This window comes from Hyalella azteca, unplaced genomic scaffold, assembly GCF_000764305.2.
Source record: "Hyalella azteca isolate HAZT.00-mixed unplaced genomic scaffold, Hazt_2.0.2 contig8627, whole genome shotgun sequence".
NCBI classification, from domain to species: domain Eukaryota; kingdom Metazoa; phylum Arthropoda; class Malacostraca; order Amphipoda; family Hyalellidae; genus Hyalella; species Hyalella azteca.
The window spans coordinates 52474-69378 of record NW_025938715.1 but is presented as its reverse complement, the minus strand read 5'-3'; the positions used below and the strand labels follow the sequence as shown (position 1 = coordinate 69378).

The 16905-nt window shown below is 37.3% G+C and overlaps 1 protein-coding gene across 1 annotated transcript in view; it reads left to right on the top strand.

Annotated features, from left to right (window-relative positions):
- LOC108680990 (5-hydroxytryptamine receptor 2A) overlaps positions 1-16441 on the top strand; it is a 28948-nt gene extending 12507 nt beyond the window's left edge. The window contains exons 2-7 of the mRNA XM_018169923.2: positions 7089-7143; positions 8188-8772; positions 9034-9167; positions 11065-11174; positions 12299-12638; positions 14451-16441. Of these exons, the coding sequence (XP_018025412.1) occupies positions 7134-7143; positions 8188-8772; positions 9034-9167; positions 11065-11174; positions 12299-12638; positions 14451-15923 (2652 nt within the window). The 5' untranslated portion in view covers positions 7089-7133 and the 3' untranslated portion in view covers positions 15924-16441. The remainder of the gene's footprint in view (positions 1-7088; positions 7144-8187; positions 8773-9033; positions 9168-11064; positions 11175-12298; positions 12639-14450) is intronic.
- Positions 16442-16905: the final 464 nt, after the last annotated feature.

Here is a 16905-nt window from a genome sequence, read left to right as displayed (position 1 = left end):
GACTTGATACACGATCCAGACTCCCGACAAGAAATAGTATAACTTAAAGGAATGGAAGATAAGACTAATCAGATCACTAAAACAAATACAGATAGGAACTCATCGATGTATACACTAGATAATAAAATATACACTAAATAAATGAAAATATACAAACAATGATAATGAATAAACCTCAATAACTTCACATAACTATAGACACCTCGCCAGCTAATATTCCAATCGAGTTAAATTCTTTAAATTTTGTACCATTATCTATAGCGGGTCACATATTGATATCGGATTACATTCAAAGTATATATGTTATATAAGGTCTGATCACTTTGTCTTCCATTTATTTCTGAAAAGTTTACTGAATTTGCAGACATCAAAATACTTTTCGATAGAAAGGGTATATAATGACAAATAATGACTAATTTCAATTGCAGAATATGAAAATTTATCTTGAATTAAAATCACGAAAGCAGTTACATGTATTTATAAAGTAAGTCATTGTTATACAGTAAATGACCAAAACCAAGCGATATCCTGCGGAGCTTCGGTTTCCAACAAAAAACGTTTTACTTCGCGTGACGCTGCTTAATATATCATGATCCGGTTTTATCTATATGGACATAAGGGGAATAATCGAACTATTTTGTCGAGGAATAACTGTATCCCGCAAGAATTCGTATGAATTGATAATATAGCACCCGATATTGATGAATATAGCGCCCGATATTGATGATTTAGCGCCCGATATTGATGATTTAGCGCCCGATATTGATGATGATAATATAGCGCCCGATGAATTGATAATATAGCGCCGATTTCAATGGATTTGACCTAAAATATGCATTGGCATTAATTGTTTGAATGCCGCACCTGTAACAATATTCCTACACGTATTAAAAGATTATTCAGGATTTTATTGGAAATGCCGAGATAGTCATTCTACCAAAAATTCAAACGACCCAGGCAAAATATGCATGACAAACCGTATCATGCCAATTAGTTATACAATTAATTCACACGAGATAGGATGATTAATTAGGAGTTTATAGCATGCTACAAAAACATAATTCTCGCCACCGTCTAGAGTCACGAGTTAGAAAAATCAACTTTCATAATAACCTTTGAAATTGTCTTTCTTTGACACTCAAAAAATCTTTAAACAAGATGCCAGTGGAATCCTGTATAACAGAACGAACAGTTTGTAAAACCAGACAATAGTTAATAAAAAATTACAAGTATTCTTGCTATTCTTGTATTCTATTTTTAATAAAAAATAATCCAGAGAATAAACGTCCAACTTAAGCACCTTTCTACCTAAACCTATTTTATTTTGCGTCTTCCCAAGCAGTAAAACTTTTGTCCGACTCAAAAATGAGGCAATCATTTTATTTCAAAAGAAAACCTCGAATATCCGAGGAAGCGCTAATTTTTCACGTGCACTGAGAAGTGTTTTAACGAAGCCCACAAAGTTGCGAGTGGTGATGAACAATTTACATTGGCGGCGAACTGCTCACGTGTCCTAGACTTCTTATCATATGAAAGGTGGCTGTAAGCAATACATTAGATTTTAGATTTTATGTTGAAGGTTTAATTCCTTACGTGCCCAATAATCAATCTTCAATATAAAGCAGTTTTTTTCTGATGGGAAAACCCTAATTTTTTTGATGGGAAAACCGAAAGCTTTAGTTCGCTGTCATGACTCCATCGAAACTAACATCAACTAAATGAAAGAAATTCCCTCGACTAATTCAAAAGCAAGGGCTAGGGGAGTTTCTAGGGTACGGGACGGAATCTTTAAAGTCGGCATTCATTATTGAAAAGCGGTGGAAAGCCACACGTGTGTGCGAGAACTAATTCAAATAAATTCTTTAAGTTTTGATGCTGCGTCACCAAGAAGCTCCGTTGCAAAAATAAGGAATCAGTGTTATCTGAGCTCTAATTTACGCTGAACTCGGAGAAAAAATAATCTCAAGGATGACATGGGCAGAATGTTTTAATATGCTTTCTTCCTTCTCGCATTTTTTCAAAAACTTTCTGACGCCAGCAGTTAAAAAATCGCAACTGAAGGCTCCAGTATAATTCAAATCAGATACAAAATACACAATGATTAAATGTTCAATTTTTCTGCCGATAATTCTGAAGATATCTTGAGCGAACGTAATGTCCTAACAGAGACGAAAATCTTTGCATGGTGGTTCTCTGGGCGACAAATTACGAGCAAATATACGGCAAATTTCAGGTAGTTAGTTTTTTCAAACTAAAATGTTTAATCGTTTTAGCATAAGAGTTGCTGTCAGATAAATTATTTTTAAGTCTAACACAAGTGATTATAGTGAAATTTCATGATAAAATCTTTAATTTAATAGTGATTAGAAATCGGATACGTCCGATTTTATTCGCTTATAATATCGCATAGAAAGTTTATAACAAGAAAAAAATTGTTATTAAAAAAGAAAAAAATAAACTTAAAAAAATAAAAAGAATTAAATTCTTTTCAAATTCTAAAGAATTAAAATAATTAAAATATTTTTTAATAAACAAGATTATTTTCATTTCCAAAATCATTGGGAAACTTTTTTCATCTGTAAAACGTACATAAGATCGAAATATTATGGATAAATCCAACACTCACAATATTTTTTCTATGAATATCATGATGAACATGACACGTGCGAGTCACTCCATCCACTTACAGCTTCGACCGAGTGGGAGTGGCACGGCGCTGCTGAATACATTCAGCGAATGCTTAATGTGTGTCACAGGAACAATATATAATAGAAAATATTAATTTGTGATCCATGAGATTTGCATGAATCAATGCGTTAGATTGCTCCGTTGTGAGTACTTCTTATCTTCATTATGGGGTGGGGTAAAATTAATGATGATGGGCCAAGATTTAATGTTAGATTTTCGCTTTCGTTTAAGTACTGAATTAAGAGAATCGGGTGATAATAATGACGAGCAGAGATTTAGAACAATATATTAGCATGCATTCTGCAGCAAGAAAATAAATTGGGTTAACATTAATGCTTGGTGATGTTTAATAAGACATTTTATGAAAATCACGGTAATTTTGCATGCGTTCTAGCACAAAATAGTGAGCTGGGTTAAATATCAATGATTAGTCTAGATTTATTCTAACAGTTTCACCTGCATTTTTCTACAGATTAATGATTTTAATTAATATTTATGATCGGCGAAATATTATTTAAATATGTTTACATAAGTTCTGCTAGAAAATATTGAGTGGGGTTATATTATTGATGGGCCTTTAGATTTGCTGCAGGAATTTTCCTTTAAATAATGAGTTGGGAGAATAATAACGATTAGTGAAAGAGGGTGAATAATATTCAAATTCGAATTCTATCTTCTTGTGTAAAGTTTAATTGCTTGAGCTTTGAAGTTTAATCGCTTGTGAAGCTGTACTCCACTCTGACAAAAAGCTTTTTTTTAATCTAAATAGTGGTAACACAAGATTCATCCGTCTACCCACATCTCACTGTATTTGTTTTCCATCGAAACAATACTTCACAATTTTCTTAACTCGAATAGTAAATTTTTTAACTAAAGGGAATCGTTGCAGTGGCTACTGATGCTACATGCATCTGTGGTTGCAGTAGCTACAAGCAACAATTTGTCGCTATAAAAATAAATGTTGTCGCTTTGGCGTGATAAAAATTCATTATCGCAAAGATTACATTGAATGTATTTGAAGAAGCAAACAATTCTCAGGTAAAAACCATGAAAGGCAGCGGCTACTTCATATAACTTGTCGCTTTATTTTAGACTAAGATTCAAGGTAATATTATTTTTTCTTTCATGTACTAAAAGTGAGGCTTTTTTTGTGTGGACCAACAGACGACTTCAGAAGACTGTTTCCAGCCTTGGAAAAGATTTCGTCGCGGATTAAATCAGGGGAAAGTTTTTCACACTTGAGAAAGCAAGAAATTCATCGTGTCAAGGAGGCCTATAAGAGTTATCGTTCTGGAGTTATTGCACTTCCTGAGGAATGACCTCAAACTACCATCTGTTTTCTGCAGAAAATGAACCTTGTGAGATAAGGAAATTAAATCTCGCATTGCCAGTGGAGAAATGGTACGTGAGGTTCAAAGAATTTAAATTTTACAATGTTGGCATTAAAATGATACATGTTAATCTATGAAATTAAATCTTGCAATGTTGATGGAGAAATAGTACGTGAGGTTCAAAGAATTTAAATTTTGCAATGTTGGCATTAAATGATACATGTGAATCTATTCAATTAAATCTTGCAATATTGATGGAGAAATAGTACACGAGATTCAAAAAATTTAAATTTTGCAATGTTAGCATTAAAATGATAAATGTGAATGTATGAAATTAAATAGACTAATCTTTCCGATTTTGGGTGAAAATTAGACTGTGAAAATTGAATACTACATACAACTATTACAAAATAGTCTTACATGATTAGCAAACGTCAGTAAGAGGAGATTTGTGATATTACTTTTGTATACGCTTAAATCCCATTCAAAACAAATATATTTCATGGCGGGAGATATAAGACTAGAGCGAACGTTCAAGGTGACTAGTTTAAAATCTCATTTAGAGAAGCGAACTTTGAAATCCATCTCAGGAAAACTTCCTCAATCAAACTCTCAAACCCTGAATAATTTATTCGTTCAACAAATGCGACAAAGTAGTGTTTAAAATTGTATCAATTAAAAAATGTATAAACTCCATTTGAAATTCAAAGCGCTTACTGAGTGCAAAGAATCAAAGGGCAAAATTTTAATTTATTTCAGATGAAACTCCAGTATTATTTTGTAAATTTTGAAAGTTCAGGTCACAAAAGAATAATGAATCTACGAGAACATTATTACGCCACTGTCAAGGTTGAAGATAATGAGTTAGTTTCGGTGATGTGAACAAAAGCTCCAAAACCCATTGGTTTGTAACCATGCCGTAGATAAAATGAACACTTAATTAAATGAACACTTAATTTGCCACAGCCTGAGCATATATTTGCCAGCTCGTCCACATGCTAATTGAGGAGCTCAGCAGATAATCAAAAGAAGAAGCGTAATTTCCGAGACCTGTAGCTCAATTAAGGCTGCCATATTTGAATGACGTCATTTTACCTCAGAGTCTCTTGATTTAAGTATTGCAAGTCTTAAATAGTTTTTATTTAATTGTTTTAATTTTAACTGAACGCTGAAAGATCGGAGTCAACAATCAGTTGTAATTTTCAATTCGTTATTGTTTCAGGATTGCAATGTTTGCCTAGGTGAGTATTAAACGTTGTAAAATCCATTTAATTAGCACAATCATCATGTTTTTTTAACACCAATTAAAAGACTCAATGATGACATGGTGAATTTTCGGGTCTATTAAGTCTTGGATATCGTGAAATAATTGGTTAGAACAAAATATTCTTCAGAAATAGTGCAAATAGTAGTTTTCATTTGTTCGTTCCTCACTCGTCGATTGTGTCACAAAAAATTCACCAAAGATATAGACCGATTTCGACCATAATTTTTTTCTGTTAATCTCATTCGGTCCAGGAAATCGATCCTGTGGTCGGAATAATTGTTGAAAATGTATATATTCTTACAATTAGAATAAATGAAACATGTTACTCTGAGTAAAATATTGGTTTTGCCAGAGTTCCTGTCTCAGCGCCGGTGCGTAACATTCTTTATACTCAGTTTCGGCTTGGTCGAGTCCGATTTTCTGTGGCAGGTTTTGTTCTCGTTCGTTTTCCTGAGGAATTCATATTCCGCATTTCTGGCGGTCGCAGGATTTATGTGGAAATAGAAGGCCTGTCCATTCGCTCCGGGTCCCATTGTAGTCGGTCAAGAATGCTCATCGATGTTTGACTTTCTCGGATTAGCAAGCAAATGCTAAGCAGAACTGAACGATAATCTGTTAAATGTTTGATTAACTCAAATACACGTTTAATATGGAGCCCGGTGTTCAACAGTTTAACACTTAACCTGCATTTTCCAAAATATTTCGCAGACTTATTTAGGTTGATACGTTCAGTTTAGCTTATGCTGCAAAAATTATAATAATTGTATTATATTAATTTATATTAATAATAATTGTATTAATTGTATATATAAGTATTATATAAAAATTATATAATACTAGCAAGTAGATTTTAACCCCAAGGACATTTTGGAGACAATAAAGTCCACAGAATCAAGTCAATTTTCTGTTTCGTTTTAATTGTAAATACCGGTTATGAATGAGACGTCCTTGAAACATTGCCATTGTAATTAGATTAAAAACACCGGGGATATAAATGCGGTAACACCTCAATTCCAATAATTTGTTCAACACTTGATAAGTCATCCCAGAGTGCATCTTTTGGTCTAGAGAAGAGGCTCCAGACGATTTTATTTTCGACGATGGCTTAACTTTTTATGGAGATAAGTTAGTTTAACTCTGAGCTTTCTTTCGAAGGTGTCGAGAAGCTAAGTTTGAGAGCAATGAAAACTTAGACTCCTCTGTCACACCCTGCGATTCCTGAGCCTGTGGGACTGAAGTGTTGGAGGAAATTCGTCATTTTTTGGCGCCACGAACGCAAGCGATGTGCTGGAAAAGTTTACAGCTCGTTGAGAGGGAGAGAGTGTTACGGTAACTGGAGTGAGTGCTGCATGAAGTGGCTTTCAGTTTTCTGAAGTGTGTGGGCGTTTTGTTGAGTGCTGGACCCGTCAACAATCCAGGATTAAAAAAATATTTTGTGGAGGGAGAGAATTTTCTCGTCATGAACATGCACCATTCAAGAGACGGTCAATCGTTGCTGATCTCGCAATCATTCATCAGAAATTTGCTCAGCGGTTTCCTGCGACTATAAAATATTTGTATGGCTCAAAACTCTTATTTTTTATTCTTTCATTCAAAGCCTGAGTGGAACAGTTACTGAAATAACCCCTACCTAAATTAGGATACGTGAAGATACAGCAAAATTTACAACTTTCACTAGAAAATGTATATATTGGAATATGCAGGAGAAGCAGTGCAGTAAACAATTCTTCTTTATTCTTTTCTGTTAATTTCGTTGAAATTTAATAGTCAACAATTTTTTTGGCCGCTTTTTTTCCTTTCAGGTGCGCACGGAGGGTCCATCGCTGGTGAAGCAGACAGCGAGCAACATGCGTGTCGGTGAGTGCTACGTGCGTGCGTGACGGTGAGTGCTGCGTGCATGCGTGTCGGTGAGTGCTGCNAATACATCTAGATTAGGATTACTCAATCAAGACAATTATTATTCGCTTAAACTTACCCTATTAAATACTGTCGATCGCATTAATTATCTAATTATTGACAGTAACGCGTTAATTACTGCCGAGTACAGAACGTAGGTCGATTTTTAAGTATCTGCATTCTTAAAAAAGTTAGTTCAATTTACTCTATTTAAATGCGAGTATTTCTACTCATTAATTTACAAAGACACCGCCCTCTGGGTTGGTAGTTCATTCAATATTTCTTAGCGTAACGATCAAATAGAAATAATTAATATGATTCAGCGGAATAATATATATAAGAACTCCTTCATACTAATATGAGGAAGTTTATAGTAAAATACGGGATACCAATTGTATCATTACATAGCCGCTGAGTGTTATTTGATGTATATATTAAATTTGCTGTTGAAAAGTGTTACTCAAACAAGAATTTACCTTCTCTATTTTGTTATGAAAATGTCAGGATATCGGAAAAGAATTTGTAGGTCATTTATCGGCAATGGGTTTATGATACCATAAGAGCCATTGACCTTGCTCTTAATGCAAACTTCAAATTATAATATAGGAATTAAAAAATCGCTAGACCCATAAGTGCAAATATACAATTACACTCACTTGGACGTGGGTGATTACAAAGTGTCTTACTCTTTAATAAGCACCTATACGTAGTTAACACACTGACCAGAGTTGTTTTATCAATGGTAATCTTCTTAATGTGTCAGAAGATCACCATGATAAGATCACCATCATTTCTCACCATCATAAGAGAAACTTGATTGGTCATATCATATGAGAAACTTGATTGCTCACTATCATAAGAGACACTTGATTGGTCACCATCATAAGAGACACTTGATTAATACCATTGCATCAATGGTGATCTTCTTAATGTGTCAGAAGATCACCATTGAAGAAGATAATTGTGGGGCTTTTCTCATCTCAGGGAATTATTTTCTCCCTACAGGACTGAAACCTTTTCCCTGGAATTATACCCTACCTGACCTGAAAGATTACATGAACAGCAGCGACCTCCCTTCAGCCCATATCCTCCTCGGCCTCAGCACTACGACCACTGAAGCTTCGAACGCAAATAAACCAATTTTTCCTCTAAACCTAACCCTCTGGAGCTCCGTTAACATGCCTTGGCGCTCCAACGTTAGTCACACTGACATGGAGCCCATGTCCAGTTCTTCCAGTCGGCAGACGAGCTCATATTACGACCCAAGAAGCCGCCCACATTTTTCGCCCAGTTCTGGGTATGAACTGGAGGGCCGAAAAGGGCCTATGTTACCCCATGGTGCCGCTGAAGGTATTGCTCAAATGGTAATACCAGCGAGTATTGGTACTCTTACCCACGACGTCTCTTTTGTTTCAACCTTCAACTCGAGTCTCATAAATAATGACCAATACTGGACACTGTTCGATAACAAGTCGAACAATGACACCGACATCGATGGCTCTTACGATGGAGCAACGGCCGCCATGTCCACGGCCGGCATGATAGCCACGTCTGTCGTCCTCGGCGTCATGATACTTACTACTGTTATAGGTGAGATCTGCAATAGTTCTTTTATGATGCAAATATATTAATTAAAAGATTACATAACTGAATTGATTATTCATGGCAACAATATATAATCCTTTCATCGCCGATTTCGAATTGAAAAAATGCAATATGGCCTATCATTACTATTTTAAAGTATTAACGGCGGCTATGTTCCTACATCTTTTTGTTGCAACAGCCAACTGTTTCATATTATTTTATTTGTTCAGCACTAATCATTCTACCATATATTTTTCCGTGTGGCAGGCAACGTATTTGTGATCGCAGCGATCTTGCTGGAGCGAAACTTGCAGCAAGTCGCGAACTTCCTCATAGTTTCCTTGGCGGTCGCCGACCTCATGGTGGCCTGTCTCGTGATGCCCCTGGGCGCCGTGTATGAGGTGAGGTCTCGTGATGCCCCTGGGCGCCGTGTATGAGGTGAGGTCTCGTGATGCCCCTGGGCGCCGTGTATGAGGCACTTAATGTCTTCAGTCAACGCATGAAATTCCTGCACTCAGAAAGCTTAGCGTAAAAGGTGACTGATAGGTTTTAATACATCTTGTTTTCAAGGAGTAGGTACTGAAAAATATTATGCATGAGAAATACTGATCTTGCTAAGAACTTTAGACCATGATTCGTATGATTTGACTAGCTGGCCGAGTAGACTGAATGTAAATACCAGAATATATCTATGTATGTGCGTCTATAGACCTACCAGAATGTGTTTACATAGCTAAAGACCACTGATTGCTTGGACTTACTGTCCGTGAAGGCAAAAGTACGTATTGGGCGCCGTGTATGAGGTGAGGTCTCGTGATGCCCCTGGGCGCCGTGTATGAGGTGAGGTCTCGTGATGCCCCTGGGCGCCGTGTATGAGGTGAAGGTCTCGTGATGAAGGCGACTTAATTGCCTTCAGTCGACGCATGAAGTTCCTGCACTCAGAAAGTTCAATGTAAAATGTGACTTATAGGTTTTAATGCATTTTGTTTTCAGGTAATTGGTATTGATTTCAATAATGCATTATACTGCGCAACCACTTTTCACTTGAAAAAGGATGCATAAGAAATATTGATCTTACTAAAAACTTAATTGTGCGCACATGAATGTATCACAACAGGATCTAACGCACGGTTAACTTGGATGAAAACACAAAAAGATCACCGGTTATGTATCTATACGTATAATTCCCTTTAGAACACGATTCGTTTGATCTGACTAGCTGGCCGTGTAGACTGAATTTAAATACGAGAATATAGCAAAGCATGTGCACGTCTACCTACCGGAAGGTGTTTACTTTGCCAAAGATCACGTCTTGCTTGGACTTACTGTCCGTGAAGGCAAAAGTACGTATAAAGACTACGGATTGTGTTTACCTTGTACAACTAAATATGACGGTTTGCTTGGACTGACAGTCCGTGTGGACTGAAGTCTGTATGAAGACCATGGAATGTGTTTACGTATGACCACCACCTAACGATCCCGGCTTGCTAGGACTGACTGTATATAGATGACTGAGAAAGAAAGCTGTTGCAATATTGACTGGCCACACAACGCAACAATTCCACGCCACGGCATCCTGCTGCCGTGAATCTCATTAGTCTGATTAACAATCAAGATATCTCCCTGTTGGTCGGGGTCTGTTGCTGCTAATTAACGGTTCCGTCCGGAATATAACGTCTAGGATGCCACGAACAGCGTATTGAAGTCATTCATCTTCTGGCAATGGACCGAATTCTCGGTCAGATGAATATCATGGGGGTTGTAAGGTAATATTATGCACGAAGGAAATTTCGGGAAACTTTCAGCTAACGACGGTTTCTTATGGACTTACAAATGTCAAGAAGCGAAAAGCCTTATTATTTGATTGTACAAATTTTGGTTTGTTTTAGTACTAATGTTGGTATTTTTGATCGATTAATCTAGATCAGCGAGGTCACGAAAGACTGTTATCTGGGATCGTACTATCAAAACTCGCTAGAACTAGTACAAGTAGCCGCCAAAATACCCGTAGTGAAAAAAATTACACGTTGCAACGAATTTCTCGTAAGTTTAGATTGAAAAACCTTCAGTGATTGACAGACGGAGTTAAGAACTTGCAAATATTCATAATATTTATACACCTGGGCCATACTTTCAAAACTTTTTACGTAAGAACGTAAGTACTTACGTTCAATTTTCTTGTATATGATTGGTGGATTTTGCTTGAAAGGTCGTCAATGATTTGCTGATGAACTTACGATCTCTTAACTTTTTTGAAAGTATAGGCCCTGACTGTAAACGTTATGTCCTGAGTTGCAGATCAGTCGGGAGTGGGTGTTGGGGCCAGAGCTGTGCGACATGTGGACCTCCAGTGACGTGCTCTGCTGTACGGCGTCAATACTTCATCTTGTAGCCATCGCGCTGGACAGGTGAAGATTTGCATTTGTTCTGTCCATGGCGTATCTCTTATTATATATTATATTTGCATTTGATCTGTACGTGGCATATCTTTTATTATATATTATATTTGCATTTGATCTGTACGTGGCGTATCTTTTATTATATATTATATTTGCATTAGATCTGTACGTGGCGTATCTTTTATTATATATTATATTTGCATTTGATCTGTACGTGGCGTATCTTTTATTATATATTATATTTGCATTTGATCAGTCCTCATACGCAACTCGTGCCGTGAGGCTCGTCAGGAAAAGATTTTACTTAAATCTGCGCGTATCGAAGATTAATATTGACTTTCTTGAGTGCTTGAGATGCGTAGGAAAGAATTAATTTAGTCTTTTTAGCCAACAATATAGTGGTCACGAAGTTTCATGTAACATAAGTCGGGGATTTTTACTACATGCGGAACGATTAGTAATGCAAAAATCTTTTACCGTTTGCATAAAAATACTTGCTTAGTAAGCGTGAGGAAAATGGCGTGGTTGAAACTCTCAGTACTACTTGGAAATCTCGAGAAAAGTGCTATTTATTTTATAGCTAGTTAAGTTATAACCAATCAATTGGTGCAGAAGGGAAAATTTAGCACTCCATTTTCCTTGCTTCTAAAATTGGATAGCGAATTTTAGGAAGAGTAAAATTTAAACTCAAATTTTCCCTGCTTTTAAAATTAACTAGCAAATTTTATATAGGTCAAAATTTCAACATTAGTGAACGGTGTAAACTGCAGATAACTATTTACGCCTTCACCACATGACTGCACAATTTATGCATCACAATTCAAGTTAAGAACTCAAATTCTTATGCGTGAGAAACTCTTGGATTTGTAATTTTTAGTGACAAAAGCACTTGAAATCCATAAAATATAAAATATTCCATATGAAATGCATCAACAAATTTATGATGCATATTCAGCGCAAAAATTGTTGAATCACCGTGAGATACCGAATAAGCGTAATATGATTGTTGACTTTAATCTTCATTGACCCGACTACAATAAAACTTCCGATTACTCGAAAGATGTATTTATGGTATAAATAAATAACCAAAAGTGGATTCTTTTTTCACGATACAATGAAATTTCTACCTGCAGATACTGGGCCGTGACTCAAGTCGACTACATCCAGGCTCGCCGCAACGGTAAGCGTATCGGTATCATGATCCTGCTCGTCTGGTTGACAGCTGTCATCGTATCCATGGCTCCGTTTTTCGGATGGAAAGATCCGAATTATCTGTTCCGCGTGAACGAGCAGAAGAAATGTCTCGTGTCACAAGATTTGGGCTACCAGATCTTCGCAACACTTGCCACTTTTTACGTGCCGCTCACAGCCATCCTCATTCTGTATTGGCGGATCTTCCAAACCGCCAGAAAGCGACTTCACAAGCGCCCAGGCAAGAGCAAAGCTCCTAAGAGGCTCAGCTTCAGATCAAAGGTGAGAAGTTTTTTCATGTTCTGGCATTGAGAAAACATTCTTCAAGTGTTATGATTACTCAGAATTCATGATTGATTAATTTTCATTCATGAAAAGCAGTGCAAATACTCTGCACGGAAAATGTGTATTTCCCGAAAGTGTTGTCCTATGCACTCAATGATAAATCCGTCATCAATAGAATATGAAATTGTCACAAAAAATTACTACTATTCGATATGAATGACGACAAAAAAGAATAATTAATTTTTATGCGTGTGCTTTTCCGACAGTATATTGTAAGGGATAGAAATGATTGTTATTTATATATCGGAGTATTTTTTGTATAATTTGTTTATCGTCCGGAACTTTAGATTGTCATTTAGTTTAGAGTTTACGGAAGGCTAAATGCGGAAGAAGGGGTGGATAGCTAGAGGTCAGCATAGCCCAAGTTCACAGTGCGATTCATATATCTTCCCGAGCGTAATGCAGCCGGGCATCTTCACGGCTTTTGACACAAAGCGCCCACCACAACAGCGCCGTTCAGTCACAAGCCGGAGCGCATACAGGCCGGAGCACAACTGGCCGGGGCGCAACAGGCCCTACCGCAACAGCTACTCCTAACGTAACCTAACCTAACCTAACCTGCGCCGCCTGTTGCGCTCCGGCCAGTTGTGCTTCTGCGCTGTGAAGCAGTGGCTGTGTTGTGCAAAGCGGATTTACTGTTAGCCGGAGTTACCCACAGCTCATTGATCTGAGGTTATGTTTAGATATTGCATGCTGATGGTTGGCGTTGGGCCCAGGGCCTGTTTACGAGTCAATTTTGTTACCCACGGCTGCGCTCCCCGGAATGAGGAGGTAATAAGATTACTCTGTCGTGGAGAGCGGGAGCGGAGGTATGTGCTGTGTTAGGATGTCAATATGTAAATACATATATATGTGAATAGATTTTATTCGGAATAGATTTGTGAATATTTAGAGTTTATATGCATTTTAATGTTTGCTTACTATCAGTTTTATCTATTTTTATTTGGTTCTTTTATAGGAAAGCCTCGTATCGGAGAGTTACACTCAAATGAAAAGTTAGGACTCAAATGGAAATCTAGCCTTAAGAGCTAAGCACCAAGATCAAAGCCATGAAGTGAACGTTCTAGTGTCATTATTTATTTATTAATTATTTGTTAATTTGGAAGTGTGGTGTAATAAATTGTTTTGATTATCGTGCATTAATGAATAAACCTATGCGATCATGAAGGCTAGTTAGTGGTTCAGGGAGCCCCAACATAAATGGATCCTGGTCACGACACCATTCATATTGGGGCTCTTTGAACCGCCAACTAGCCTTCATGATCGCATAGGTTTATTCATTACTGCACGATATTCAAAACACTTTATTACACCACACTTTCAAATTAACAAATAAATAATAAATAAATAATGACACTAGCACGTTCACTTCATGGCTTTGATCTTGGTGCTTAGCTCTTAAGGCTAGATTTCCATTTGAGTCTTAACTTTTCATTTTGGTTGTAACTCTCCGATACGAGGCTTTCCTCCGCCCCGGCTTTCCACGACAGAATAATCTTATAACCTCCTCCTTCCGCACTTAGCCTTCCGTAAACTCTAAACTAAAATTACAATTTAAAATTCCGGACTATAAACAAATTATACAATCAATACTCCGATATATATAAATAACAATCATTTCCATCCCTTACAATATGTATCAATATTTAAAATAGTGGAAATAATAAAATACTTGATAAGATGAAAATTTCGTAGCAAGGACCTATGAGTATTGCATTTGAATCATCATTCATCATTCTCTATTTACAGTCAAGAGAGAAAAAAGCAGAATCCGCAGCTGTACGCTCAAACGGAGTGTTTGATTCACAAAAATGTGATTCACAAGCTACGCACATCGAAAATTCCCACATCGGCACTGACGCTTGCGAATCAGTGGAATACCTCGAGAGCTTCAACGATGACGCCGAACTAAAGGAAGTCGAGACATGCGAATTACCGCAGCCTGCTGGCCTGGCTTACATATCAGGCAACCAAGTCATCATCCAACCAACGCCGGTGTTCCTAAGCACTCACCGCAACTCGGTAGCTGTCATGGGACCTTATGGGTCTGTCCGAGATCCATCAGAGTTCATACATTCTATGTCAATCATGCACACAGGAGAGCCACAGCACCACAATATCGGTCGAGGTGATCAGATCGGAGGACTTCGAATAGTCAAAACCGGTAGTGTTGGTCAGTATACCTTTGCAAACGTTGACGGCAGAGATAGGTTCAGTTTCGATGGCAACTTTGAGTTAGGTGCAAATTCTGGAATAGATTTACAATACCGAACGTTCTTGCAGAAAAGAGAACAAATGCAAATCCATCCTGCACCAATTCAGACCGATATTTGTCGTAAGGTAGATGCGTCTGTTCTTACTGAAGATGCTGGAGGAATAAACGGTGAATCACTGAGTCAGGATCAAAGTTACCAAAGAGAACACACAACACTTTACAAACATGAATCAACTAATACGAGCACTCGATCGCTGTTTAAAAACGAATCTACCAACACAGATTCTGTTTATGATTTTCCGTTGTCATCTTCTTATGACAATCTTTCCCCTTCTTATAGGAGGAAAATTGTGAATGAGTCTGAAGTGTGTTCATCATGGTTTGCTATAGACCACTTGCCTATTACTCAGCCTTACCCGGCGGACGAGACTGGGAAGCTATCAGCCTCGGAGAATAGATTGCAAACTGATCCATTAAAATCCACAGGCGGCATCGCTCACCACCCGATAGCCTCATTACCAATCGAATTTGCGAACAACAAAGAGTCTTCCAGTCTCATTGCTTCAGCAACTTCATCGCAAGAGGTTGAAGTCTCTAGTAAGAGTGAGAACCCCGTTATGAAGGAGCTCGAGCCTAAAGCTAAAGACTCGTCTAATAACTCACTAGAAAAAGTAAGCGACTCGGTTCCTTCGTCCCACCTTAAGAAAACTAAGAAGGAATCTCTCGATGCCAAGAGGGAGAAGAAAGCTGCCAAAACTTTGGCCATTATCACCGGAGCTTTTGTGGTCTGTTGGATGCCGTTCTTTGCTATTGCTCTGGTGATGCCGGTGTGCCCCTCGTGTTGGATGTCAGATGTCATGTTCTCGTTTTTCCTGTGGCTTGGATACTTCAATTCGACGCTCAACCCAATAATATATACTATATTCAGTCCCGAGTTTCGGCAAGCGTTCAAGAGGATTTTGTGTGGTAGAAAATCTCAAAGATATCGCCCGGGACAAAGACGCTAGTTCTTTAGTAAGAAAATGTATTATGCATAAAGAAATAGTTTACGAATGAAATGTACAAATTTACAAATATGTAAATGCAAATTTACGAATGAAAACCCTTGTTGACCCGTGCTAAAATATAGTTCTATATGTTGTTATATTTGGTGTTAAGATATTTATAGATGCTATATAACGCGATGTTTGTGTGACTGTGCTTGTTAAATTAACTGTTGATGTATTGAACAAAGTTAATATATATATTAAGAACTGTCATAGGATTTTTTAACAACTTTCCCGCCGTGCTGCTAAAGCGAAAGGTCGAGAAATTTGTTCCTTAACTATTATACAAACGATATCATAAATAGGAATATGGAAATAATAATGTTCATCTTGATTCATTCTTGAGCTAAGGTGTGAGAAAATTTGACTCAAAACAAAAATTCGCCCCCTTATTTCGAAAACCGGTTATCGAAAAACGTTATATATTCCATATCGGCTCAATATTATTGGGGTGTTTTTTTTAAATTTTGCTGCTGATGAAATAGGGTTTGAGGCCATGGAGATCGGAAAGTAAAAAATAACTCGGTACTCACTGCACTGAGTGACAGAGATCGCATTTTCTCAGAGAGCGACCGTGAAGTCACGGACGGACGTCACGGACGGGTGGACATGACAGGCACAATAGTGCATTTTTTCCATCTATGAGAAAATGCGCTAAAAAGCGAAATTCAACCCGCTGGGCTCTGACGAACGCCGAGCCTGTGAAAACGATCTTCCAGTCTAAGAATTCGGAATTCATTCCTAATTTCATCATTATTTATTATTTTCATTGTTTGTGAATTTGCATAACTAAATTTTTATGCATTCTACCAATTTTCAATCAAACAAATGTAAATAGGGGTTCCAATTTCGTTTCCCTACCTCCAAATAAGGTTAATTTTTTATCTTTGGAAGCATTCAAAAGAGTCCGAAATTCAGGTCCAATCTTATCAGGTTAACATAA